Source organism: Pelecanus crispus, chromosome 11, assembly GCF_030463565.1.
Source record: "Pelecanus crispus isolate bPelCri1 chromosome 11, bPelCri1.pri, whole genome shotgun sequence".
Taxonomy (NCBI): domain Eukaryota; kingdom Metazoa; phylum Chordata; class Aves; order Pelecaniformes; family Pelecanidae; genus Pelecanus; species Pelecanus crispus.
Window position 1 is genome coordinate 4,918,124 of NC_134653.1, and position 27,705 is coordinate 4,945,828.

A 27,705-nucleotide genomic window follows, 5' to 3' on the forward strand; every position below is an offset into this window, starting at 1 on the left:
ATACGGGCTATGTTCTTTTACAGTATCGTAGTTGAAGCACCCAGTGCAGGCATCTGCCATGAAGGTTTCCTGCCTAACACAATACACAAGCTTCAGAAGATCATACCCTGATGAGTGCCACACAGCTAGAGACAGGGATTTCCTTGATCCACCAGCACACAAATGCAGCTAAGAAAGGGCACTACAATCACCGGTACACAGCACAGAAGGTAGCCCGCTCGTCAGCTTTGGCTAGTGTGGGGAAAGCCACGTCTGGAGGCCCAGGGCCACCACAAGATGGCATTACAGGAGCAGCAGCTGAGCAGCAAAGCCCTGCTCAAACTGATAAAAAGCTACAAACAAATAAGAGGCCGCTACAACTCGTAGAGCCACTCAGGCATGTAGAAGTGAGCGCTACAAGATGAGAACTAATCAGAAAGGCTTGTCTAGGGATCACACATCCTTGATTTGCAGAGTTGGAAGGAGAGGAGGAGAGGGATGAGTCTGGGAATGTGAAGTTCTCTTTTTCTGTCTCTCTGCCGCTCTGTGCTGTCTGGCATCAAGGGGTGCAGCGCCAGAGCAGCATGACGCATAGCCAAATCCCAGGATTACACGTGTCTTCTATGTAAGAGCAGAGAAACAGTGAACAAGAAGGCAAAACAATACACAGAAGATTTACATAGCAAAACAAGCAGTTCACATGGTATGAAAAGATGCAGATTGAAGCCCACAGCTGGGCACCAAAATTCAGTGAAACTGGCATAAACAATCCCCTTGCTCAAACACCCAACAGCAGTGCTAACCCCGACACAAATAAATGCAGTAACTGACACCCATCACAGCGCTGTGCTAAATGCTGCCCCAAAACCCCCACAGAACACTGTCCCTTCCTCAAAAAGGTGACTGTCAGAATAGCTCCCCCCAATGTACACATGCAGATGGAGATGAAGCAGGGAGACAACCCTTGTTTGCTCAATGGGCAATACCTTCGGGGCATAAGCAATCTGACAGCGTAAGGCATGGCCGTTTCCTACCACAGTCCAGCCTGTAAACTGAGAAGTGCTGCTTCTCCTTGTGGCATCTTTGCAAACGGCTGCAGTGCTGAGCTCAGCACAACCGAGACTGGTTTGTTTTAAAAGTGAGTTACGGGATGGGAGGCTGGGGGAGAGGGAAAAGGCAACAAATACTCAGCCACAACAAACTCTTGCAATAGGAAACCCAAGCTCACCTATCTCCCGTATACTAGCCATGCAAAGTGTTGCACCGCACCTGGTAACCCTTTCGGTGCCCACCGACAGTCCTTGGCATGAATGGGTGATGCTGTTCAGAAGCGCAGCAGGAGGTGAAGCTTTCAGGAGGTGCAAGGTATATAATGTTGGTAAGTCCATACGTATAAATCTCCCTTTGCCAGAGATAAAGGCATTTCTTACCTAGTCTTTCAAAAAAGCAGAGACCTGTTTGTGCAAGAAAATGAATCAAAGTTTGCTATTCCACACTTTGAGCCCATTTCGGAAGTGGATAATGCTAAACCATGGAAGACGCTGTTGATGTCTTAGTATTCACATGGGGAGCTGGTGTGAATTTAATTATTCCGCTGTCATTTTTCAATAGCTTCTCCACATATGCACTTCTTATAATGTGTAGATAATTACAAATGAAAGTCATTTTCATACATGAAACAATGACAAACTAAAAACACAGCAATTCTTTTTATCTTTGTGTTTGGCACCCGAGCAATTATTGTAACACACAGACTAGGAATGGAATAGGATGAAACAAAGTTTTCCAATTTTGTTCTTTGTCTGCAGAAATGAACAGCAAACCACAGAGACAGCAGCCAAAACTCAGGTCAAGGATATGGAAAAGAGAAAAAGTTCAAGTAAATCTGTGCTCTGCACAGAGCTGTATTTCTTTGCTTTTTTTTAATAAAGAAAACTAGTATGGCTTCAAAGATTGTCCCATGCAGTTCAGACAGGAATTAATTTGATTCTTCAAGATCAGTAGAGTGAGTAGCCCAGATTTTGCTGTTCAAATTTTAGCTTCTGAGACTGATGAGTTTTAAGTATGATCTCTTGCCTTTTTTTTTAAAAAAAAAAAAGGGGGGGGGGAGAAACCCTTACCCTCCAGGGCTGTGATTCCCTTGAGTGCTGACAAAGCCTCTCCAACCTAAAGTGTTGTTAACTTTTAGAAAAGCCAGTTTCTCCCAGTAGGCAGTCACTGAAGAACCTGCTAGTCCCCTAAAGAACCAGCTATCCTGTGGGAGAGCCACTGCAGGAGCCAAAAATTTGGAAGAGATATTATTCTTTTACCAGAATAGAGCACTTCTGCCCAGGTAGACCTGCCTCCTTTCAGCCTGGATCAATGATCAAATTAAGAGAGGGGTAGAGAACAGACATGAATTTTTAGGTGCTCCATGCAAAGAGACAGGGTAACACATGCTGCTAAGTGTTCAAGCTCTCAGAGAGCTCTTCAGATGGAAAGGAGGAAGAGCTGACTACTGCAAAAAACAAGGAGGCACAATCTGCTTGCCCACCCCCACCTCCCCCCCCCATGGGACAGAAGGAGTGAAGAAACAGTTTTACTAAAAATACCCCTCTGAGGGTTAAGTTAAAATTAAACATTAGTGCAGTCAAAAGAAAACAAGCAAACACAATGCAGTGACATCAGTTTCCTGGAGTTCCTGGAATTCTCCTCGCCACCCAGAGCCAGGGCTGGCCAGGGACGCTTGCATGCACTCACACCCCCTTTAAAAATATTATGGAACAAAAAGACCTTTCCCTACAAACACCTGTTTGTGCTATAAAACAAAAATCAAGTGTGGGGACAGTGATTACAATTTGTTGGATATTAATATTACATCAATACTTGGAGATAACTTGATCCATTTTGATACTATAACCTTTTACAGAGAAAAGCTACAGCAAGGTTTGCTATTTTACCCAGCTCTCAGACATCCTAACTTACTGCTGTGATCCATGCTTACTGTCCGTGCAGGCAATCTTACCTTACAAGCAATCCAAGCTCATTTGGGTTAAGCTTGTCTCTTATGGAAGAGGGCATTTTGGAGAGGAAGCAAGTGTTTTATAACATTTAGAGACACACGTAAGCAAACCAGCTGCAGTTACCCAGAGTCTTAATCCTGTAGCACCATGGTTAATGCCCCAAGTCCCAGAGATCTTTGATATCCACTGAGGATTCAGCATCTCAACTTGAAACACTGACTGCGGGCAGCCATTGAGCTGCAGTTCCCCAAATACCATGCTGAGACTCAGCTTTAGAATCAGACTACAACCACGTGCTGAATCACATCAGCCCTTTACAGCACGTTTTCCATTTAAGACCTAACCCTCCTTCAGCTGCAAGGCCATAAAGATGAGGGCTGAACACAGTGCCTGTAATACATTCACCCATGTAACTTAATTTCTGGCTATTGAGAACATAACGGGTCTTTGTAGCATCACGATTCACTTTCAACTCCTGCCAACAAAAATTTAGCTTCTTAAGTTCACAGCACTTTCTAGCAACAATTAAGTCTTGAAATGCCAGCTATTGGAGATATGTACAACTACTGCATTTCTGCTGGAATGTCCAAAACCAGTTTGCTTTATCTAAAGAATCAGAGTGCAAAAATAGGATGTACCGCTGTGTGCGTGGTGTGTTCATACCCAGGACACTGTGTGTTGCTTGTCTCTTCTCATTTCAAAAAAAGGATACAGTAGATCCAGAGAAGGTACTGATGGGGATAACTAGGATGATCAGAGATATGGAACAGATTCCATACACGAAAACAAACAGTTTAAGACAGAAGCTGAGGTGGCAAGGTGACAGAGCCTATAAAACCAATGCCAAGAAGAGGTGTTCAGCTCCTGGCCTTTTCCAACAGAAGAGATGGTGAACACAAAATGAAAATAGCAGCATGTCCAAAGCAACTGCTTCTCTGTTTGTTGTTACACTGTGGAATGACATGGCTGATGCTAAAAGTCTATGTGAATGCAGAAGACCATTATACAAGTTCTTGGCAAAAGGAAGAAGACAGGGAATCCATTGGAGGCTTTATTACACAGATGGTCAGGAAGTCCCTGCTCCATGAAAATGGAGTCCCTCCACCAAGGAGGCAGACTGCACATAAGTTAGCATTACTGTATATTTTCTGTGTTCTTATATTACCCCAAAGACACTTGTCTGAGGCAGAATACTGGGCTATAGGGATCTGTTGCTTGAGCACAGAGATTCTTATGTAAAAATCTCCAGACTCTCTCAATACTAGCCACATTTTACAGTCGGGACGGGGGGAATGAAAGTGAAGCAACAAGTGGTTAAATGATATACCTATGGTCTTATTACAAGTCTATGAACAAGTTGGGATGCATTAAAGGTGCATTAAACAAGAAACACTCCCAAACTCCAGTGCCAATTCCCCCAGAAGGAAAGGCAGTATGTGAATGCAGAAAAAAAAAATATTTCTTAATTTCATTCTTTTCTGCAAGAAAGATATCTGTAGGGATCAAGCCATAGAGCTTAATTTAAGCCAGGTATGTGGATAAAGCACCTATCTTCTCTATTACAAAGAGGAAAGATTACCTGGGATCCCACATGAAATTGTTCACCTGACTTGGAATCTGCATTGCTAAAGAAGAAAAAAACCCCATCTCTTCAACTTTGTGGTTTAGGATATGGTATGCACATGGGCAGTGCCTTTGAAAAATGCTTAAGTGCGCATTTGTGAAGTGGGTACAAGAGACATACCAGTGATAAGAGTTACAACCTTGGCAACACTGCCAATATACAGATTCCTGTCTGAATAGGCAATTTTTTTTTAAGCCGCTATTGAGTACAAAGGGAGAATCCCCGTTTCTTAAAATCCTCCCCAGTCTCCTCCTCAAATGCAAACTGGAGGTGTGTTGCCCTGCACACAAGGACTATGGTTAGAGAAATGCCACAAACTTCAGACTACCCCTATATTCCATTTCATGAGCCTGCAAAAAAAGGGGCACCAAAAGATACAGGGACACTTTTTACAAGCAATAAGCAAGAATCAGGTCAAAGTACAGCACTTCAGCTTGCGAAACAAGCATTTCCACGATACGCCAATCAGCAATAATGGCTGAGAATCCTCTGCTGCTCTCTCCTTCCCCAGCCTAGCCCCAAAACCGTAACTCAAAGGCAAGTCCTTGCATGTTGCACGTTTCAGACAGGTTTCAGAATCAATCAAAAGTGGTGAGACTGCCAAACCAAGCTGGATTTTGATGTGAAAGGAGAAATCTGAGAGCTACCTTGCCTGCTTAACGCTGAAGAAAAACAAAAGCTGTTGGACAAGCCACAGTGAGAGAAAGTTACCTATCCACAAAAGTTGAAATTCTTATTACTTGTCTGTGCTCCAGTGGTTCCCCTCTTCAAAAGGAAGTGAGCTTGCTCCGACTGTGGATTCAGCGAACATTTTATACTGATCAGGGGAAGAGGAAGTGCTTGTGTAGCTGGTGACATCTGCAACCTTTCCTCTAGCATATGGCTTGGCACATCTCCTCTAGCATATGGTCCATTATCTGAAATAAACATGCGCAGGAACTCCCAGCCCCGTACAGACTGCTGCTTTTCTTATGTGATGTATATGCACCACACTAGTTGGCTTGTGGTTTGGAGACAAGGGTGATTAAAAATAATCACCGGTCTATCCAATTGTGGGAATTACCTGAGCTGTATATTCTGTCTGAATGCAGGAAGTAATGGATAACTGAGACAATGCAAAAGAGCCTGCAAAAAAAAAAAAAAAAGCCTTGGAGCTCTTCATCAGCTTTTCAGTTAAACAGCTAATACTGCTATAGGAAGAAGGAAAGCCTGAATGAAATGGAGCAGGCAACATTTATGCATCCTGTTCCAGTGAGTGAATGCATCCACTGAACTCAGGGTTCATTCAGCTTCCCACTACATACCTTTACAGGAAACGTGCAAGTTCAGATTAAGTCCCAAGTGTTCTGAAGCAGTGTTGTATGGCTGTCCTAGAGCCTATTAAAAAGCACTCCCTTTTTTCAAGCCAAGTTTGAATCAAAGCATAGCCAGCATTTGCATGTCTGCTGTAACATGGCTTACACACACACACTCTTCTATCATGCTTTACGGAATAAAAGCTCAATACATAATTTATCTACTACACACTCTTGGAAAGTAGTAATTACACTATACATCCATAAAAATCAGACAATGAATTTAAATGACCCTTTAAAGGCCACAAAACAAACTGGTGGCCAAGCCAAGATAACTGCAGTTCCTGGAGTGCAGGCCTCTGAGTAATCCACTATCAGAGCATGCAACATGTTACTGAACTAATTTTGCCTAGTGAAAATAAGGAAAAAAAGGAAACAAGGTTTAAAGAATATAGCTTATGAAACCATGGCAATTCAGCTTACATCTTCTGGTTTACTAATCATGCTTATAAAACAAAAGATGCAGAAGGATACCGGCTGATCTTTCATTATTCATACCATTAATTTCATAGTAAACTAGGTATCAACACTTCTAGCATCAGCCAAACGTGGGCAGGCACATTAAGTACTAACAATTAAAATACAAATTTGAGTCCATACACAAATATGTACCAGTTTAGCTATTAGCACAGAACCTCACCAGACACCTTTCAAGCACTAGCTCTCACAGGGCTCTAAGGGCTCTACCTCCTACATATCAAAGAGTTTTTTTATTTTTACTGACAAAGACTGTGTATGTGAGCTAACTATCTACGCCCTTTCAGTGAAAAAACAAACAAGTACAAGACAAAGTGTTCAAGCCCACAGTCATTCTGGTGCAGAGATAAGCCAGAAGTAGCAGCTGTAAAATACAAATAACGATACTGACCTGCATAGCACAGCATTTAGTATTTCTTTATTGTAGCTTTATATATGTATCTCATTGAGAACATAATTGCTGTTTAGAATAGGGAAGCACATACAGAGAAATAATTTCATTTTCATAAATACTAGAAAACCCAACCCTGAGGGGCAGTGCTGGAGAGATGCTGTTTGGAAAATGGAGCTAAGTTACTACTACAGGGTCATTAACACCAACTGGCAGATAATAAAAGGAAAACTAAACACTGTAAATCTAAACTCCAACTCAGCATGACTTTGAGACCAGGAATAGGCTCCTACATCACACCTTGTCTCTGTGGATCTGTTTATAATCCAAGCACAAGCCACTCTGGGGACTAGATTGCAAGACATATATGGAGAGTCACATTCATGTAGATATCATGGATTACAGCAAAACCAGGCAAAGATAAGTGTTTGTAGCACAGGCGAGGAACTTCATGTCACCAGTGTCACCCAGGGAGGATCCTCCAAATGCAAGCTGCAGAACCTTAAAACCACGTACTGAAAGACTGTCCCCTAACTCCAAAAACTGGGAATCAGAACTATCTCCCAACAGGCAGAGCTGAGTTTAACCAAACTACACATGGTTTTCACACAGCTTTTCAATGCCTTCAATCTACTGGGAAGATTTGGTACTACTCTGCCTTTTCTTACGCTGTGTAATATGGCAGGCTTCTTCTACCAATTTCTTACAACCACAGTGGCCTTTTCCTTTTTGGAACATGTAAGTCTGACTTTTTAAAAAGACAATTTTGAACTCAAAGCAGGAAGAAATAAGCCATGCCTGCGTGTAAGCCTCACAGCATGCTGCCAACCAACATTTTCCCTTAAAGCTGTACAACAGCATTCAGAACGCATCTGCAAGTGGCCCCTCCTGGAGCTAAAACACCTAGCTAAGAAAACAGTGGACACATTTCTCCCTAGGAGTAAGCAGGAATCTTGCTTTGCAAAGCTGCTGAGGGTGGCAGGTTTGGTTTTAACTAAAGCTCGTTCCCTCTCTAGGCGGTGCACTTTGCAGAGGGAAAATAAATAGGCTGGAAAAAACCCAGAAGCTTGCAGGGGGGAACCTGCAGGGAAGCAAGCTGCAACATAAACAGGGAGGCAGAGCAGGGCCAGGGGTCAGGAGGGCAGGGCTGGATCTGGCGGTGGGAGCACAGGTACAGTCCCTGCCCCTCATCGGGGTGGAGGCAGGAAAAGGGGGCCAGGAGCCACTTTCCAAACAGGAAATTTCACCCTGACCAGGATTTCCAAACTGCAATAATTTTCCATGGGCCAATCAGGGAGGAGCGAGGCAAACGCACCAAATTAGGAAAGTAAATACTAGAAGGGGGAGAGGGAGGAGGAGGAGGAGAGCCCAGCTCATGCAACCACCTCCCAGAGCCAGCGATGGGAAAGGGGTGTGGGTCCCACGCTGAGCCCCTGCCAGCCCTCCCAGACCTGCCTTTGGGAACGGGGAGAGGACGCTGTGCCAGCCTCACCCGCCACTGTGAAGCCACCAAGAGAGCAGAGAGCTGCCCCGAAAGTCAGATGACCAGAAACCATAGCTACATGCTCCCCAAAGAGCATTCCCGTTCTCGGGCAGAAACACCCAAATCGCTTCCCAAAGCCTGGCCCACAGCGTACGAGAGCTGCAAGACCCTGCCGTGGGAGAGGGGAAGGTTGAAGGGGCTGAGCACGGATGTTTACAAACGTGTCAGCCCCTCCTCTGCAAGAGGAACTCGGAAACGAAAGGGGTTTGGCAAGTGAAACCTCAGATATCTTTTGAGGTTTTCTGAAGACTTGGCTGGATTAGCTTCTGCTCAAGACAAACGGATGCAATCATTAATCATCCTTATTAAACACTCTGTTAGGGGCTGAGCACAATTCAACACTACTATTTCCACTTTCTCCTTATGCAAAAGAAACATTCTCAGGGAGTCAAATATCAGTTGCAGGCATATGCTGGAGTCAAAAGATACAGCCTCTGTTAGTAACACAAACCACACTGTGCTGCTTTGCACAAGATGACTGAATGGAAACTACCTACCATATGTTGGCAAAGAAACCATCCCCCTCCCCTCCCAGCAACAAGCTTCATCTAAAAAGAGAAGGTTAAATATAAACTAAAAGCAGTGCCTGAACAGAGGACTAAAACCACAGCTACCTCCAGCCCCCTCTTTCTAGAGTATCTGCACTGCACATCTGTGCAGCTCTGCAAGGCCGGGGGAAAAACCCAAACAAGCACCTCCAGATCTATGCAAAACCAAACTGGCTTCATTGTGACACTGAAGTCGTTTTCAGCCACGTAAATTTGAATACTATTCACTGAATTAGTGCTAACTGTCACAAGATGTTTGTGTATTATAGCATTTTACAAACATACAGACAAGAAAACAAACTGAAGGCTATTACTATTACCAGGTACGCTCTTGCTGTTCTGAGGCCTGCACTTTTTAAAACTCTAAAATACATCATCCTATACCATGAGTCTACTTTACTTTATAAAATTTATTATACTTCAAGTAACAGCTTTAATGTTAAAAGAGATTACTGCAACTCCGTAACATCAACTCTGCTGAGAAAGAAGGAAAGAAAATATTCCAGACAGTAACTCAATGTTCAGGTTATTTCTATTGCACATTCATGAATCAGGTAATTTACAAAACAGGATACTCGCACAGATGTACATTCAGATTGCTACAGCCCCTCAGTACATGGTCAGCATCCTACCCCCATTTCCTTCTATTCCTAGGAAACCACGTGCCAATGGCCACCCTTGTCCCTAACTTCAGATAACACCGGCACCACCCAGCAACGACAGAATATTATTAAGATAAAAATAAAACAGGCAGTCCTAACATAGAGAATATTTGCCTACTTTCTTTTCTCCATGCATATAGGTAGCTCTTGATAGATGTTTCTAATTCCACTGCCAAAGATAGACTAGTAACTCTATAGTGTGAAACAGACACTCACGTTTTTCCCCCTAACCCTTTGAGCTCTTGCACCCTACTTCTAGCCACCATAACACAGTTTTTAACAGTCTTCCATAATTTTGAAGACCAGGTATTCAACAGGTTTGATTTTTTTTTTTTAAATGGGGTATTTCATGCACCAAGTATACCAGACAAACAATAGAGGGCTGACAGACTAGTGTCTGAGAATACCTTTTCCAGAGAGCACACTTTGGATAGTTGACATCTTACCTGATAGTGCCTGTGGGGGACGGGAGGGGACTGACCACGCTCCGGAGATCCGGCTCCGGGATGTGGATCTTCAGAGGCGATATTTGAGGATAAAGTGGCCGAAGGGGAGGTGATGAGGCTTCCTCTTTTGCTTCCTCTTTATGGTATAAAGACGTGAACTGGATCTTTATAACCGTGCTAGGGAATCGGAAAGTACATCTGTAAAGAAAAGAAATGGAAAGGTCAGTTTCACACATGATAATAAAACTTATTGCAGTGGTTTTGTATGCAATTGGTGAATCATTAACTCATTCATACCATAAAAGTCCACCATTCTCTATAGCATCCTTCTGCCCAGAGTCCTGGGCAGAATTACTGATCATTCACAAATCTCTGTATATGTATCATAGTGTATCATGTATCATCTAGTGATGAGATGCAAGCTGAAGGTTTGGGTAAGCTAAGTGATCTCCCCAAGGCCTTGTATTCAATCAATGACTAAGCAACATGCAGAACTACAATGACATCCTCTTGAGTTCCTGCTTTATCAAGGACTAGGATTTATCTTTTTTTAGCTCCTTGCACATAACTTGGGAAGATACGAGTTACAAGAAAATATCAAACCGCAAGCAACATAGAGCAGAAGAGCCATAAAGTCCAGACAGAGCAACAAACAGCCTTCAGGTAAGACCAGTAAGCACTATTTAAAGACTGGCCTCTACGTACTGTATAACTAATACCCATTTATATCTCTACACATGATGCTAAAGGATCATCTAGCAGGTTTCAGATTAAAATACATTCATTTAAAAAGTGCCTCCCTTTAGACAGCATGGGTTATAGCTAACAGGGTCAGAACAGGGCCCCTGCAAGCCTGTAGGGCCTCATTTCTTCTCCAAGTAACGTTTCTTTCCAATTGTTATTTTACATCTACAAATGGACTCTTCAGGAGATGCTGGGAAATTCAAAAGGAAATAAGCACTGACATTTTCCATATTTGAACAGAAAGCTTTCTAATTTAGTGTCTACAATAGGCACAGGGCTGTAAGAGCGAGTGTTCTGCAATTCTTCTTATTGCACTTTAATTAGACAATAATGTGCAATCAATACCAGCTTTCCAGGGATCATTTCACTGATAGTAAGGTTAAAGCAGCAGGAAATAAAAGCCAGGTTTCACCGTGGGAAAGGCCAGCAGAGCACAGTAATTGTGCTGGCTTCCAGTGTCTTGCCTATAGAAGGAAATGAAGGGACTCTGGTAGTGTTGTTCCAGCACTGTAAGTGCTGGTGTAGGCTGTGCATAATTCTTTTAACCAATGCATTATTGAATCCTGCTAGGTAACAGAACAAGGTGGCAGGCAAGTAAATCCGTATTTGTGACCACCTTATCTTAATGTTGCTGTCAATAGAAATGCAGAGGAACATCCTATCACAGTTCTAAAAACATACTCTTCTTGCTCTTGGTTCTTCCACACAAGCTAGTAGTGCTGTAAAGGTAACATTCAGAAACCTGCTGTGAAGAATGCAAAATTATCATTCATGCACAGGAAGCTCATTCCCGTCTCCCACCTCATCTCTCAAATGAGCTGGCTCAGCATTCAGCAGCTTGTACTCACAATGGCTCTGCTACATACAGCAAGAGTTTACATTGCATTTAATTCACTTCAGAGGTCCTGCCACCTGCACTCATTAATGCATTAAATAAGACCATCATTGCTGGCAATGCAGCCTAATTGTGTTTATCTAACCCTTCTAAACATGGTTCCCTGCAGACTCAAGACAAACACACAATTCAAACCAGCAGTGTCTGTGTCCTGCAGCGTCTACCAGTAGCAGGCATGCAGCTTACTGAGATGAACCCGAAACAAGAGTGTTGAAGCACTACTCTGGATTTTAAGCTTTTGTACTGCTACATGGATTTGCTTATGGAAAAAAAGCAGAGAATACATAAGTTTGCAAGGAGCATCACATGGAGTAAGGCTCAATACCAGTATGAGCAAAGCTTCATCATTTCTCAAGCCCTTACCAGGGAGAAGCTGGGCTTTCTTTCACAGAGCAATGGAATTCTCTGCTGTAATGCCAGGTGCTCAGCATTCTTCAACATCTGAGTCAAGGACAAATCAGTCCTTGTTTAACAGTGTTCAGTGCAATCCCAACCTGCTGCTGATCTCAACAAGTCTGACTGCACAGAGCCCTAAGGCAGTTTTGCAGCACTGTTGAGGCCAGAAGATCCCCACTGCAGCTGCATAGCAGTAAGGAGCTCTACTCCACCACCACTTAAGTCTTCCTTTTCAGAAGGACCCAGTAATGCAGATCTACATCTCCTACACGTTACTGCTTTCAAGTGATGGTGCAACTATCTCCTCAACTTACTGATGCTATAACAATCATAGAATCATAAATAAGAAGTTGATACCTGCACCCAAAACACTGTGAGGCAGTCCCAGTCTGTGAGAATGAGCAATCTTAACAAAAGCTGTTACTTTTCCAAAATCATGAGTCAACCTGAAACATGAAGTCTAAACTAAACCAGTAAATGTGCTGAAAAGGCTTGTCTAGCATTGCTTTTCCTTGAGAGCCTCCCCAAAGCTATCTGATCCAGCCACGTGACACCCACTATCTCAGACTGGAAAGAGGGAAGAGAATCCAGGGAGGCTGGGCTGACTACGCAAACAAACAATATGTTGGGTGCTGTGATTTCATTTTTAGAAAGACAGGCTTCCCAGTCCACTGAAGCAGAACCCAGGACGTACAACTAGCTTTCACACATTATGCTAACTAGTACATATATGGCCATTTTGTAAGGAACCAGTCCCAGAAAAATCAGGGAGTGGATATATGCAAGGATGCTCACAGCTTTAGAAGGCTTCTGCAGCTTGGTCTGTGCTGGCTTCCAGTATTGACACTGCCTGCAAAACCAAGGTGGGGGTAATTTATCTGAAAACTCTATATGCTTTTAACTGCTGTAAACCTGGCACCCAAGAAATGGAAATGCAATGCAAAATACAGTGTAAATTCCTGACCAACTCCTCCCCTCCCTCAGGGGTGAGAAGGTGCCTGGGATTAAAGTTACTGTTTCAGTCTCTATCACAACCACCACAGTAACGCAAACAGCAACAACAGCACAGCCCAAGACACTGCTTCAAATCAGCATACACACACTAATACTGGGGAACTGTGTCAATGAGAAATCAGAAAAGCATGATTTCTGAATCATCTTGTCACAGGAAGCTCAATTTTCATTACACCAAACCTGAATGCAGTTTTGATGAGCTTTTCTAATTGTTCCCTTAATTAACCTCTTTCTGACCAAAAGAGGATAAACTCAAATTATATCAGGTAGTCCTACTTAGGAGCAAGACACATTAGTGCACGATTTAAGCCTACAAGAATGATACTTCTACAGAAGATAAGCACGACAAGACAGACAGCCTAAGCTGAATTGAGCATTCATTCCTTAAGATTGCTGTATATAGTTCAAGTTATTTAAACCGAGTTACACTATTTGATTCATATTGCATGATTCCTATCAAAGATGCATAGCAATTACTACTACTGCTTAACATTTCCATCATGAGAAAAAGATCAATCTGAAAGCACAGATTAGACTCAACATAAAAAGTATAATGAAGTTAACTGGTATTTCCAAGGGTGCCCAAGAGGCAACTCTTAAGCACCACTGAAATTTCCAGCTGCTTACAGAGTGGTAAATTAATGGTCTGCAAAGTCTCTTGGTCTTGGTACAGGCAGGAAGCAAACTGCTTCAATTCCAGAACTGTTGAGTTTTACTCGATAACCTGCTACAGACAGGTACGTCCTCCAATCCCTGGCCACATAAACCATATATATTGTACTCGTAACACAGTTATAGTGGGTTGCATACATCTCAATTCCTTGTGGGAAAGGATTCCTATTTCTCTAGGATGCCTTGCAAGGCAGTGAGAGTAGAAAGCTTTTTTTAGTTTGTGTTGAAACTGAAAACACACACACATGCCCCAACCTCCATAAACTGCATAGAAACAATTCTTGTCTTATGAGCTTACAGGCAGGAGAAAGTCAAAGAAAATGGATTGCTGGCTCCCTGCTGTACGCTTGAGTTCACAGGCTCCATAGCACTTGCTGAATGCATGCTATATATACACGGGAGACCAAGGGGAGGAGAAGGAGTGCACATGCCACACATGGTTACAGTGATATAAGAGATGTTGCTAGAATTTTGTTTGTTTGTTTTAAATAAGACAGATTTTCTGAAAGTTTCCTGGACAAGCTCCTCACACTGACAAGATAGCACCCATGCTATTAGGCATCCTTCATGTGGTGAAGTGACAGTGAACACAAGCATTTCACCTACATTAATGTCTGAAAATAAAGTGCTAGGAAACACTTTACATAAAGTCACCCCCAAAGCAGACTTCAGGAAAAATGGGTAGGTAAAAAACCCAGCAAAATGACTCCATACTCTGCGTGACTATAAAAAGCAGACATGTTCTCCCCCTCCTCAAAGCACCTTTTACTCACAGATACAAAGGAAACGGAGATTCATTTGCCATAACATAGTACCAGGTTCAACAGAAGCTATTACAGTCACCAATTTCTTTGTTAGGGCACCCTGAGTGCTGTTCAACACCAAATGACTTCTGCTAAGGTCTGCTGATAAGAGCAAGAAAAGGCTTTTTAAAGATATTTTAAAAGGAGACAGGAAATTGTGCTGGATTTATGTTTTTGCATTTACACCATGGAAAGCCACAGTGACAAAATGGAGAAGACAAATCATGAAAAAGCCAAGGTGAAACATATATATAAAAATATTATATACAAAAATGTATATATACAAAACCTGGAATTATATTTATGTTATGTTTATATATAGTATGTAATATATAATATCATATGTTATGTCATATATAAACATCATTCCAGTTTATTATGCAAAAGGAATAACGAGAAAAGTAAGTTGGAAGACTGTTACACATGAGTTGTCATCAACAAGTTGGTACCATCTTTGTCTACTTTATCTTGCCATAATTTATGAAATCCTGTTATTCCTGAATGTTGCAGGTATAACGCACCAGTAGCATCTGTTTTACAAACAGTGTCGAGATGCAGGTTGAGCGTGGAACAGTTTATGAAATGCTTTGTTAAAAATAACACTTTTCACAATTTGAATCAGAAGAGTAACACAGTCCTGGGGTTTCATTCAGAAAAACTTAGTTAAGCATGATTGTCTCCCTGCGCTGCAACTGCCACTTTTTTTTTTTTTTTTTTTTTTTTTTTTTAAGACTTGCAGGTACTGTTACCACACCACTGACTCTTAGTATCTAAATCTTTCCCTCTGCCACATGAAGCAAGGGGACAGTAGCCCAACTCTTAAGGATGGGGCAGCTATCTCTACAATCAGTAAATTCCTTGGATTCAGCAAACATGGACAGCCAGAGCTCTAATTACAGCAGCACATGTTGTGATAGAACAGAACTATGTCATTACTAGCTGAAGTTTGACCAAGGATGCCCACAAAAACCCTCATAGAGAAAAAAAAAAAATCCCAAACAAGCTCCACACAACAGCTGTTACCCTGTCCCCTGTAACTTCTCCGAAACCAATTTCTTTTTTGTGTCAATTACATATAATTCGCCCAGAAGAATATGGTAGTCTTCCCATGCACAAAGTTCCAAAAACATGCTGGGTTTCTAAGCTCAAATGAGAATTTGCTATCAGTCATCTTTGTCAAGCTACTACCATTACCAATTATTTTGAGGTACTCGACATGATTTTACTGGAGGGCAAGGCAGATACTTCTCACCCTTTCAGTCAATGCATAGGGTATATACAAAAATTTCAGGCCATGATCAAGGTGCAGGTACTGTATGTAGCAGCTGTTAGAGAGGAGTGTCCCAATTACCTCCTGTAACTAATTTTCTTCATCTTCTGTAATCAGCGAAGGAAAAAACCACGTGCCTGCATCTATGAAAATCAAGTTTCCATGAAGTCATAAATCCGCTCCCTATTCCCATAATACTTTGATGCAGTCTGAAAGGAGGTGCTTTGGACAACATAAAAGACTCGCTGGGAAAGTTTAGGCACCAGCGTACCCAATATCAAACTAAATTTGGTTAGAAAAAGATAAGAGTTTGCTTCACTTAACTAAACATGTATCTAAGCCCTGAAGGTCTGCCCATGGAGAGATAAGAAAACTGAGACAAGAACAACTACCTCAGATTCACATTTCTTCAAGAGCAAGGCTCTGATAATTGCTGTGACCAGTGCAAAACAGCTGAGCTGGGAACATTTATTGACCAAGATTTGTTCTTTGTGATGCTGCACTCTGCCCCGGGAGAGCACCACTCTTCAAAACTTCAGCTTTTCTACAGCAAGCCTCACTGCATTACCCAGCACAAAACAAAACACTTCAACTGCAAAATATTTAGAAGGGTTTCCCCCCATTTCAGTAACTAAAATAACCAAATCAATTTTCTCCATCTTCACAAAAATAAGCTAGATCCTTGCTCCCTGATGGGAATAATCATCAGAAGTATTGTGCTCAAAATTATTTTTTTGCTGGAACTACAGCTGTCTGAAGCAGCAAGGTGGGCAAAAACATGAGTAACAAAATCACCTTTCAATCACAAGTGAATTAAAATGAATATTAGTTTGAATGAATGTCATAAAACCATACAACAATCTCTGAAAGCTGTCTGAGCTGTCACAGGAGATTAGGTACTATTCACCCTTCCTTTCTAGTAAAATAATAATAAAATCATCCAACATTTCCTGTTCTACTCCCTACCCTAGAATTTTTTTTCCCCCCAAAAGTAACACTTTGTAAGCAATACCAATAAGAAACCAGTTATATCATCCACTTGGCTAGTGCTATCTGCATTCCAAATGAAAAAGTTAATTGCACTGAGACTACAGAGAGAGTTCTGGAGGAACAAAGACAAATACATTTTATTCTCTTAAGTCTAAATACGCATTACAAAGCACACATACCTATCACCATGGCAATTTAAGAGTCATTATAATTCTTTTCTTTACATATCTCTCTAGGCTAGGGGACACCAGCAGCATAACTGCCAGGTTTTTAAGAGTGCTTGGTTCATTTTGGAGGTTACCACAGTCTTAAAGTAGTGAGTTTGCAGCATTTGCTATTTCCCTTTCAATTGCTCTACTGATCTGACCAGATCTAACACAGAAATCCTATTGAAAGCCTACCCATAAAGTCCTTTTATCAAACACACATCAAAGAAATATCTGTAACGTGATGATTGGTAAAATCATTTGTTGCATACAAGAAGAGGTAAGCAAAGGGTCTGCAAGTAAGTGGTGAAGCCCAGAATCCACATTTATTCTTCCTGGAATGAATCAACTCAATCTAAAGACAAGCAAGACAAGCACGTTGCCAGACAGCAGCAGGACAAGGAAATAAACTGCAGTGCTCCCTGCAAAAATGCCTCTGGTATTATCCACTATTGTTTAATTAGTGGAAAAGCTATAAAAGTCACCATTAGTGTTTTTAACATAACTGAAGAAAAACTAAATTTAGAAAGCACTGAGATTACCTGCAAATAAAGGAGCATAGCGATCTCCATCGCTACTGAAAAGACAGAGCAACCCATTGAAATGTTTGGTCATAATTATTCTCTAAGTCACAACAAGAGTTGAGATCAGGAGGACTCATTTCTAACCTCACAGTTACCCTGAGCTCACAAATCACTTGCCTTGCATGCTTTGTAACACAATTTAATATATACTGCCATGCTTAACATTAAAGATATACGGAGAATTACATATATCAGCAGGGACTGAACTAAAATTGTGTGCATATGTAAGTGAGCACAGGTTTGAAATAATGAGTTGAATTCAGGAGAGAGTGGTCTTACTTCTACTTCATGAATTTCAGTTTTCTTCTGTTGGGAACTTTTTTCAGAAAATGTACCAGCAATTATTTCCACTGCTTTGTTATGCCAAACACACAAGTAGCTCAACTTCAGTGTACTAGGGTCCCTGGCATTAACAACTACTTAGGTATCGTTCCTGTACTAAAGCTAAGGTAAACCTGGTTTTAGTAAAGGCACACTCACACTGGAATTCCCCATACCCAATCCAGAGGCATTAGTATTGACCAGCCTATAATTCCAAATTACTGGAAGGATTTCTGTCCTTCCCCTGAAACGCATCCCAGTTAGCTGGAAATCCTCTTCTTTCCATAGTCACCCTCGACTTGCTGGGAAGAGTAACTGGACAACTGGGTAAAGTTCTGCAGCTCATGTGGATGGCCCACTGATTTCTTCTGCCTTAAAAAATAATCTTCTCCCCAAAGAGATATCAATTATGCCCCTCAATCTCATGCAGATTTAACACAATCTAAATCTGTTTCTCTGCTGTAAGAGGCATTTCCTTTACCCCCACCACCATTCCTTCCCCTCAGCCATTTCCTCTCAATGTCACCCTCATGCCAATAGTACCATCCAAACAACTGCACAGCAAGTCAAACCAGGTAGCTAAAATAATAATTAATTTCTTTTTTTGTTGGAGTAAGTTGTCAGGTAGATCAGTTCCCTGATCTTGCCTTCCAAGGCAACACAAGCACCAGCACAGAGGAGGTGGAGGGGACAAGTATCAAGGGGAAGAAGGAAAGGAGGAGGTACCAGCAGAAAGGTTGCAGATTTATGACAGATTATAAAAAACAGAGAGTATGTAACCACACTCAGATTTTAGCATCACATGATCCAAACACTGCCTTTTCCTTTCAGGAAATGAAATGCAATTCATTCATTTTGAGAAAAGCTCTGGCCTTTTATCAGGTAAATCACATCAGCCACCATGCTGATGCTCTAAGGCTGGAAATTTTCAAAAGTTCCTGAACCAGAAAAGTCACAAGTTTTTTGATTTCGCTTAATTATTTCAAACCCAAAGTCACTCAGCTGTATGCAAGAGGACCAAACAAAGACCGAAAATGTTTTCTGCATTCCACAAGTGCTTCCCCAGGCCCCGTACCCATGGCAATTCTCACATAGCAACCGGCAGGTCAAGTCTGCAGGAGTGAGTTTGTGGTCATCTCAGATGGGATACACAGGCTCTGCATGCTGCAAAATAAGCGCTTTTTAGTACCTTCATGCTTCCAGAGTTTATTCACTGATTGTTCCTGAGAAAAGCAAGTGCAGTACAATGGCTGAACAAGGACAATGCTTCAGAAAAAAATTAAAATTACCATTTCTCTGTCACAGACAAGACCTTTTTCCTTATGCCCCTTGCTACTGTTTAGCTGGAACCGTACACACGGTAAAGGATTTTTTCCCTTAATGAGAAGGCACCACAGGTTACACTGGGATTTGCCTAACACTACATATTATCATGTTTAAAACGAGGTTTCCAACACAGCCAGACAAGATTTCAGATGGGCAAAGAGCGTGCGCAGGCAAGCGTATCTATTTAAACCAAACACTACCAGCAGCATCAGGCAAACCCACAACTTATGAATAGCTATGTCTCTTAAAAGCACCAAGTAAATTAGCTGTAATGAATGTTTCTATTGAGCTCAGTTGCACAGGGCTTCCCTTTATGCCATTTCATCAAGGTTCAAACACACTGAGAAACACTTCCACACACAGGCAAATTTTCAAATAGGTATTTTAGCAAACTCCTTTGAAGACAGCAAAGTTCACAGGAAAGTTTGGGCAAACTCTGGGACTCCTCCCCCTGCCAGCACCATGAACACACATGTACACAAAAGTTATTTTTGTTTCTTCAGTCCCTCCAGTCTCTGCATACATCCCACCTCACCACGCTGATGAACGGCAAGGTCTCAGCCACTGCCCATCCCAGGAAAAGGCAGCAAGTGAAACTGAGCCAAGCAGGTGGTGGAGGGGGAAGAGTGTAAACACCCCTAGGCTGATCAGGAAGGCTAAAAAGGAAAAGAGATACCAGAAGGCCAACCCCAAGAACATCGAAATACTGGTTTGGTTCATATATATATATATCTCTCTTCTTTTAAAGTACACAGGAGTAGACGAGCATTTTTTTTTTCCCCCGAGCCTCCAACAACTAGATGTTGAAAGCAAAACCTTCAGGAGAGTTTGCACTATGATACCATGCTGTAAAACTTCACTGATAATTTTATTCTACACATCTTCCCTACAATTTCTTATCCAGCAAGCCTTTTAATTGCTGTCACAGAGCAAACTGATAAATCGAGCACCACCACCGACACAAAGAATGGCAGTTAATTTTTCTTTCAAGTGAGAACATTTGAGGCTGTTTCACACTGGAGACTTACTAGTGAAGAATCAAGAGCTGTATTTTTATTTTTTACATCCCTAACATATCTTTAATAATGTTCCGATTTTCCTCTTTGAAAATTATTTGAGACATCAAGCACAGCTTCACTTCCAGATTCTCCCCTTTGAGGAATAAAGCACAGTGCAGGAAAGGAAAAACCAACACATAAGATATTGCAGTTGCCGTTTTTTCAGTAATGAAATACCACTACAAGGTCAGGGAATAAAGTCACAGAGTATCAAAATAGCATCTCATAGAAGAGCAGGAAAGAATATCACCGAAACCGCTGAGAAAGCTGTTTCAATCAGCTAATGGAGAGCCAGCTGGAATGGTAGGAGGTTTCCTCTGGAGTCACCACCCTGCCTGGGAAGTTCACATTATGGATGGGTCTTTTCCAGATTCTGCTATCCCCAGCTTTGCAGGATGGATCTTATAGTAATCCTGCTCAGTCCAATGCCAAAAAACTACCAGAAGCTGCTCTAATCTCCTACAGAAAGCTATCAGAGCGCAAAGAGCCAGGAATGTGCGGTTTCAAACATGACCTTTCTGAAACTTCTCCAGCAGAAACCACTGAAAGCCAGCTAGTAGTGTCTCTTCATTCACTTTAATGCCTGCAAAAAAGGCTGAAGGATATTCTTGAAATACCACCATTATCACTACTTATCTACAAAGTCAGTGGAACACCAGTCAATCCACACCAGACTACGGATGAATTCACTTATCTATTTAAAACACAGAAAACCCCAACTATGAACACTTACATTAAAATTAATCCAGAAAAATCCTGACAACTATTTCCAGATGGATTATAAATATGTAAGATGATCTCAGAAACCAAGCCTTGGTATAATCAAAAGAGTATCATTAACCAGCTTTTATAACAAATACTGTTAAGGCAGATTTTTGGTACTTGGGTCAGGGACTCTGTTAAAGCCCACCACAAAGACCACCTTGTTAAATATGTACGCTAAGACAACATGGTAGTTACTTGGTGCCTATCCACCAGGCACAGAGAAACAAAGAGGTGGTGCTGTAATTGTACCTCACTTAGTTTCACATTTCAAAACATTGGAGTCAGCTTCAAAATATGCCATTCACTCCAAACCAGGAGTGCCAGGCACAGGGCTTGCTATCAGAAGACAAATTCCTCTTTACCTCCCAAGTGCTCCTGTTCCTTTAAAAACAAGGAAGCTACAGTTCAGCAGCGCATAGGGTAGATTACACGGAGCACAGCCAGTCTGAAGCATCACAAGATCTAACTCAGGTCTGCCAACGTGCTACACATCCGAGCCTAGAAGATCTTACCTACACCCACAAAAATCAGATGCAATTTTACATCAATATAAATTAATCTGCAGCATCAGTGACATCTATCTTTTAATCAATATTGGTTAGGGTTTTTCTTTGTCTGATTTTTTTTTTTTTTTTAAAGTCTCCCAAGGGTGAATTCTGGCCCCACTTCTACCCCACCATTACAGAAGCTGCCCTGTTCCCGTGTAGTCCTTCCTATAAAGGACCTCATGTCTCTGAGCAAACTGTTAAGACACAGTGAACTTTTTTCTCTGTGTCACATGGTAAGCCACATCTTAACCCAGCACCACTCTGCCAGTCAATTAAAGTCTATCTCATTTATCATGCCTCTCAGTACAATGACAATGGAGAAAAACTTTGCAGTTGCATTCCCAGGGATGTCAACAGCTAGCTACCTGCAGAGAACATTTAGTAAGCTGTCCTTAAAGTCTAAAATTAACCATAAAACTGCTGTTCATTTTGAAGCTTGGGAAGAGGGAGGTGTTTTAAGTGTTCGAACGAGTGGCCTGACATCAAAAACTTGATATGAAAGTTTGCCACTGAAGAAGTGGGCTGGCACAAAGAGCAGACGATGCTTTTATTTAAATCAGGTTGGCTGCCAGCACCAGAAAGTTTCACTATCAGCACTGCAGATGCCTGATATCATCCGTAACACACAGCAAGCCTATTATGTTATTCTGTTTTGTGTGTGCGGTTGTATACATAAAAATAACGATAGTTAAGAGACTCTCTATAACACACAACGGCTTGTGTACCACTGCTGCTCTAATCAGGTATTCTAGCCTGTAGAGGTTTAGATCCTATCTTAACCATTTCTTCACCAGCCAATAAATATTTGATCTTCAGAGAAAATGTAAATTATGTGCAACATTTGTGTGTATATCTCACTCATCGTCAAGTGTTATAACTGTAAAAATCCCTTTCCATCTTAGGCTGATCAACCTGTTAATTTTTTTAGTATACTGTCAGCACTGCATTTTAATTTTTTTTAAGCCTGAAAATTATCAATATCTGTGATTTAAAAATAAACAAACAAAACCCAACATGCTACATACACACTCCTTCAAAAGCTATTTAACACCTCTGGTTTGCATGTAGCTAAGAGGGGCCACAAAAGAAATTGGTTTAGCTTCAGAAAAGAAGGTGGGGTTTTTTGTTTGGGTTTTGTTTTTTTCTTTTTAATGAACTTACCCTCTAACTCTGATATTTCTGTATTTTCATTTGAATTTATTTTCACAAATAGTGCACACCTTCCAGTCTTCCATTACGAACCTCCTTGCCTTCCATATAACACCTTTTAAAGGGTACGTGTCTTTTTTGAAAGGATCCCTGCTTAAAACTCCTGTAGGTCATCACCCTATTAGCATATTTCAAAGCCTGATCTCTCTCTTGAGGTGTGCAGGCCTCTCCCACCAAGAGAAAAATAGCGGTCACCTGCTCAAGAGCCATGGGATGTTTTCAGAACCCCAAGCTCAAGAGGAAGGAGTGCATCACCTACATACACTCCCTTGCTTGAGGTTTTACTGTACTGTACAAAAGGAAAAAAATACCATGCTGACAGGTATCAGTCCCTTGCCACTGTGCTTTTGAACAGCACCCTGACACACCACAGCCGCTGCACAGACACATGTACAACTTCAATAATACCACTATCAGCTGGAAGTAGACACAGATGACCAGCCAGCCACTCCCTCCCAGCCTCCTTTATGTCAACAAATCTTAACCTGGCTGTTTGAGCAATGTTTAATCATAAACAGTTTTGAATATGCTCCAGAATGTAAACAAAGGTGAGTAGGAGAAAAACTGAGAGTCCAGTACCAAGAATCACTTGCCACTTGCTGCTGAACCAGGTAACAGAGAGTAGAGAAACAAGGAACTGCTGAAGAACAGAGTACAAGCACCTGGTGTTCATTTAAAACAACCACCATGCAACAACAGTAAAGTATCCAGAATTGTGACCACAGAAGGATTTCAAGGACTAAATGCATTAACATTCTTGGTTCTCTTAAAACAAAAAGAAGAAAAATTAAATTGCTTAGAACACCCACTTAGATGCATGGAAATAAACTACCCTCATCGATCTCATCCCACTACATTCACAATGCAGTCATCTTGATTCCCTTCTGTGTTGCTAATCAAGCTAAAATTAACTCATCTCCTGCTGCTTACCACACGTGCTAGCACCATGAAAATCAACACGGGGCAGAATCAATTGTCTCTCTCCACAAGTGCAGCCCACCTTGCTTATGTTGTAAATATGTATTTAGGACCTACAGGACCTCTTGTGGTATTTTAACTGCATTCATCATGGGGCTGGATAGCTGTTTAGACTGGCCAACAGAGTAAGTAGCTCTTGCAAACCTAGTTCAAATACTTCTGAACACCTTCCGATCATTATTGGCCCCTCTGGACCTCTGTAAAATGGGCTGCATGAAAGTGGGGATTTCAGTCCTGTTAAGCCAGTGTCCATCTTAGAAGAATGACCATCATACTCGTCACTCCTGCTTTGACAGAGAGCAAAGATGCATCGCAAGCCAGCATTTCCACAGAGCCCTGGAGGACTCTTCATCAGCATGGCACTTAAGTTTGGGGCGTATTCGGAGGACACAGAAATTAATTTTATTAAATAAATTAAATTTGCCACTCTGACAATGTTAGCAAGACCACATATGTACCATATTCTAGTGTTTGGTTTTAAAGCAGCTCCATTTTAGATCCCAATGTGATGTTTCAAAGGCAAAAAGCCAAATCAAAACTAAATTCCAACCCTACCAGATAATACCCATTAAACAAATCTAAAGTACAGATCAAATTGGCAGAACTATGGAGTGGAACAGAAGCTTAAAAGAAAAAAGCACTCTGTGGAGATAAATATTCTTCAAGTATGTGCCTGACAGCAGCCAAGGTTTTATGCTATTAAAAAAATATAATACACACCAGTGACAAACAAGGTTATTCCATCCACCCCCATGCTAACTTGCTGTCCCACTAAGTTAATTCAAGCACACAATGAAAGGCAACTTGTATGAAGCAAAGTAGGATGATACTTCTATATTCTGCTGTCACCACCCTTGTCCTATACCTATCCTTCATGAGGCAGTGGCAAACTATCCACTGTAAGACTGAAATGGCAGACGCTGCATACAGTCTTGGATCAGGAGTAAGTTTTGCTCAGCCCCTGCCAAGGGCTCAGAGGCATGACACATCTCACCTTCCTACAGGACTTCTCACATCCCACCTTCCTCAGTCCTACGGGGAGTACTGCCAAACCACAGTTCTCAGCCCCAATGACGACATGCAGCCCCCAGCTGCTTCAGGACCCCTGGACCATGGCTATTCTGGCAGTACCAGGCAGCGAGCAGTCAGTCTGACATTGTTTTCCAGAGATGTCATAGAAATGGCAAATACTAGCACTGTAACACACACGTTTGTCCACAGCGTTGGTGTGCCAGAAAAGGCTGCCTAGCCCCCATTCATGACGCGCTGAGTTTTTCCCCCCTCCAAGACAAACCTCAAGATAAGAGTCTAAGTCTGGCTTCCATTCTACCACAGCAGAGACCACAAGAAGCAACTCAGCAGAGCATGGCCACCACCAGCATTTCTCACTCCTTCCCTACTTCTGCGAAGTTAGAGAGCCCTTCTGAGAGGCTTTCCAAGCCTCTGCTGCTCACGCTGATCTTGGTTAAAACGAAAAAGGTCAATATTAACTATTTTCCTTCTTTGCTCATCTTGGCAGAAACACTCAACTAAGTATGTTTCTCCCTCAATCATAAACCACAATTAACACCTACCTCAGTGCCAAAAAAGCCCCACCTGCACCCACACTCTGGGGAACTTCCCTGTAACAGCTTCTACAAAGAGTTCTGTTTTCAATAAGAAATTAAGCAGTACACCGAGAATTAAATACGTAGTGACAGCATGGAACTAACTACAGTGCCACAGTTGGCCTCTACAAGTAGCACTGGTTATTCATTTCCATACCTAACTCAACAGCAAGCATTTTAAAACTTTGCTCAACTGCCGGGGAATTTCCAGCTTGCCGCAGATCCTGCCCCTTTCACCACAGAAATCTGGCCACAGCTGCCACAGGCAACATGCAACTTCGATTCTACTCCTATTTTCATCATACCTCCCATCTTCTTGGAAAAACTCTTCCTTTATTACTACAAGTATCCAGATCCTCAGGAAATTTTTATACCCTGGAGAAGGAAGAGAAAGTAACTGTTTGAAAAGATCAGTTCATAGAATCTCCTAATAACCATCAGTGAGGCACTTGTTCCAGCATCTTTATGGGATACACTAGAGCAGTTAAATTCTCTAAGTCTCATCTGCAATGCCATCAACTTTCTTCTAATGGGCCATTCATCATTGTAGGGTTTGCTTTCAAGGAGCCAGCCCATCTCCTTGAAAGGTCTCACGAGCCATCTGGAAAACTTTCCCTTCCAAATCTAAGGAACTACCTATAAGCATATTAGCAAAGGCTGTGCAAAACAAAATAACCTCTGTAAAGCTCAGGAGAAGATCCTAATTCCCACAAACATATGCCAGAAAAAGCTTGCATGTGGGATGTTACTAACCTTTGAATTCAATCAGACTCTCCAAGAGGGCTCTAACATGCAGACCACGACTATGATGCGTTTTCCTTTGAGGCTGGTTCAGTTCATATAGAAAGTGATTTGAAAGAGCTAATGTACTATTTATGTACATTATAAAAAACAATCCATATGGAGTCAGACTTTGCAAAATGTTCACTCAAGTCCATTCTACTCCCTCTGAAGACATTTCACAATCTATTCAATACCCAGTAGAGGAAGCTAGGATTACTGTTTTAAAAGCAGCTCTGAGGGCAATTTAAATGTTTTAAAAGCTGACATCTTCTGGACTTGCAGCCAAATAAACGTTTGGGGCAATGCAGAGCATTTCTCACACAAATGTCCGCGGAGTGACATCCACCTGCAGCCTCCAAAATACTCACATTAAAAATAAAGGTTAGAAGAGAATCCCAGGCACAACCTTCCTTCCGACTAAAGAGGAGGAAAAGAAAATAATTTTACTGTGATTCAGGAGAAGATGATGTACTGTATTGGCTTGTGAAAGACCACCTAGCAGGACATGGCTGTCGTGGTTTAGCCCCAGCCAGCAACTAAGCACCACGCAGCCGCTCGCTCACTCCCCCTACCCCGATGGGATGGGGGAGAGAATCGGAGGAGTAAGAGTGAGAAACACTCCTGGGTTGAGATAAGAACAGTTTAATAATTGAAATAAAGTAAAATAGTAATGCTAATAGTAACAGTATAATAATGATAATAATAATAATGATACACGAAGCAAGTGATGCACAATGCAATTGCTCACCACCCGCCGACCGATACCCAGACAGTTCCCGAGCAGCGATTGCTGCTCCCCGGCCACCCCCCCCAGTTTATATACTGAGCATGACGTCATATGGTATGGAATAGCCCTTTGGTCAGTTTGGATCAACTATTCTGGCTGTGCCCCCTCCCAGTTTCTTGTGCGCCTGGCAGAGCATGGGAAGCTGAAAAAGTCCTTGACTAGCATAAGCAGTACTCAGCAACAACTAAAAAACATCAGCATGTTATCAACATTCTTCTCCTACTAAATCCAAAACACAGCACTATGCCTGCTGCTAGGAAGAAAATTAACTCTATCCCAGCCGAAACCAGGACAATGGCTAAGATTGCAAACAATGTAAAGCAATCCCAAGGTATTTAAAATCCTGCCAGCATATACAACAGTGCTGACGGGTTTCTTCCTTGAAAGGAATTTAACCAGCTAAAGTGACAATGACTCTCGCAAAACGAAAGCACATATGTAAGCTGCTGCCACAGTGGTTTCATTATTTTTGAATCAGGAAATTTTAGAGAATTAACTTGTCATACTACTGGCATGTTCTAACGCTCCCCTTCCTTTACTTCAGTATAGAATACAGAATTAGGGAAACATTTTACTTCAGCAGATGTATCTTACCTGGAAGCTTCATACAGACTTCATAGTTTGCAATATCAGCTTTTTGGGGAACAGGATTCTAGCCCTTCTCTGCTACATGGTTTGTTTTTTTTTTTTTAATAAGAATTCTCATACTTGCAATATGATCT

The 27,705-nt window shown here is 41.7% G+C and overlaps 1 protein-coding gene across 1 annotated transcript in view; it reads right to left on the reverse strand.

Annotated features, from left to right (window-relative positions):
• FOXK1 (forkhead box K1) overlaps positions 1-27,705 on the reverse strand; it is a 48,491-nt gene that overhangs the window by 11,369 nt on the left and 9,417 nt on the right. Inside the window, exon 2 of the mRNA XM_075718762.1 lies at positions 10,028-10,225. Coding sequence (XP_075574877.1) covers positions 10,028-10,225 — 198 coding nt within the window. The remainder of the gene's footprint in view (positions 1-10,027; positions 10,226-27,705) is intronic.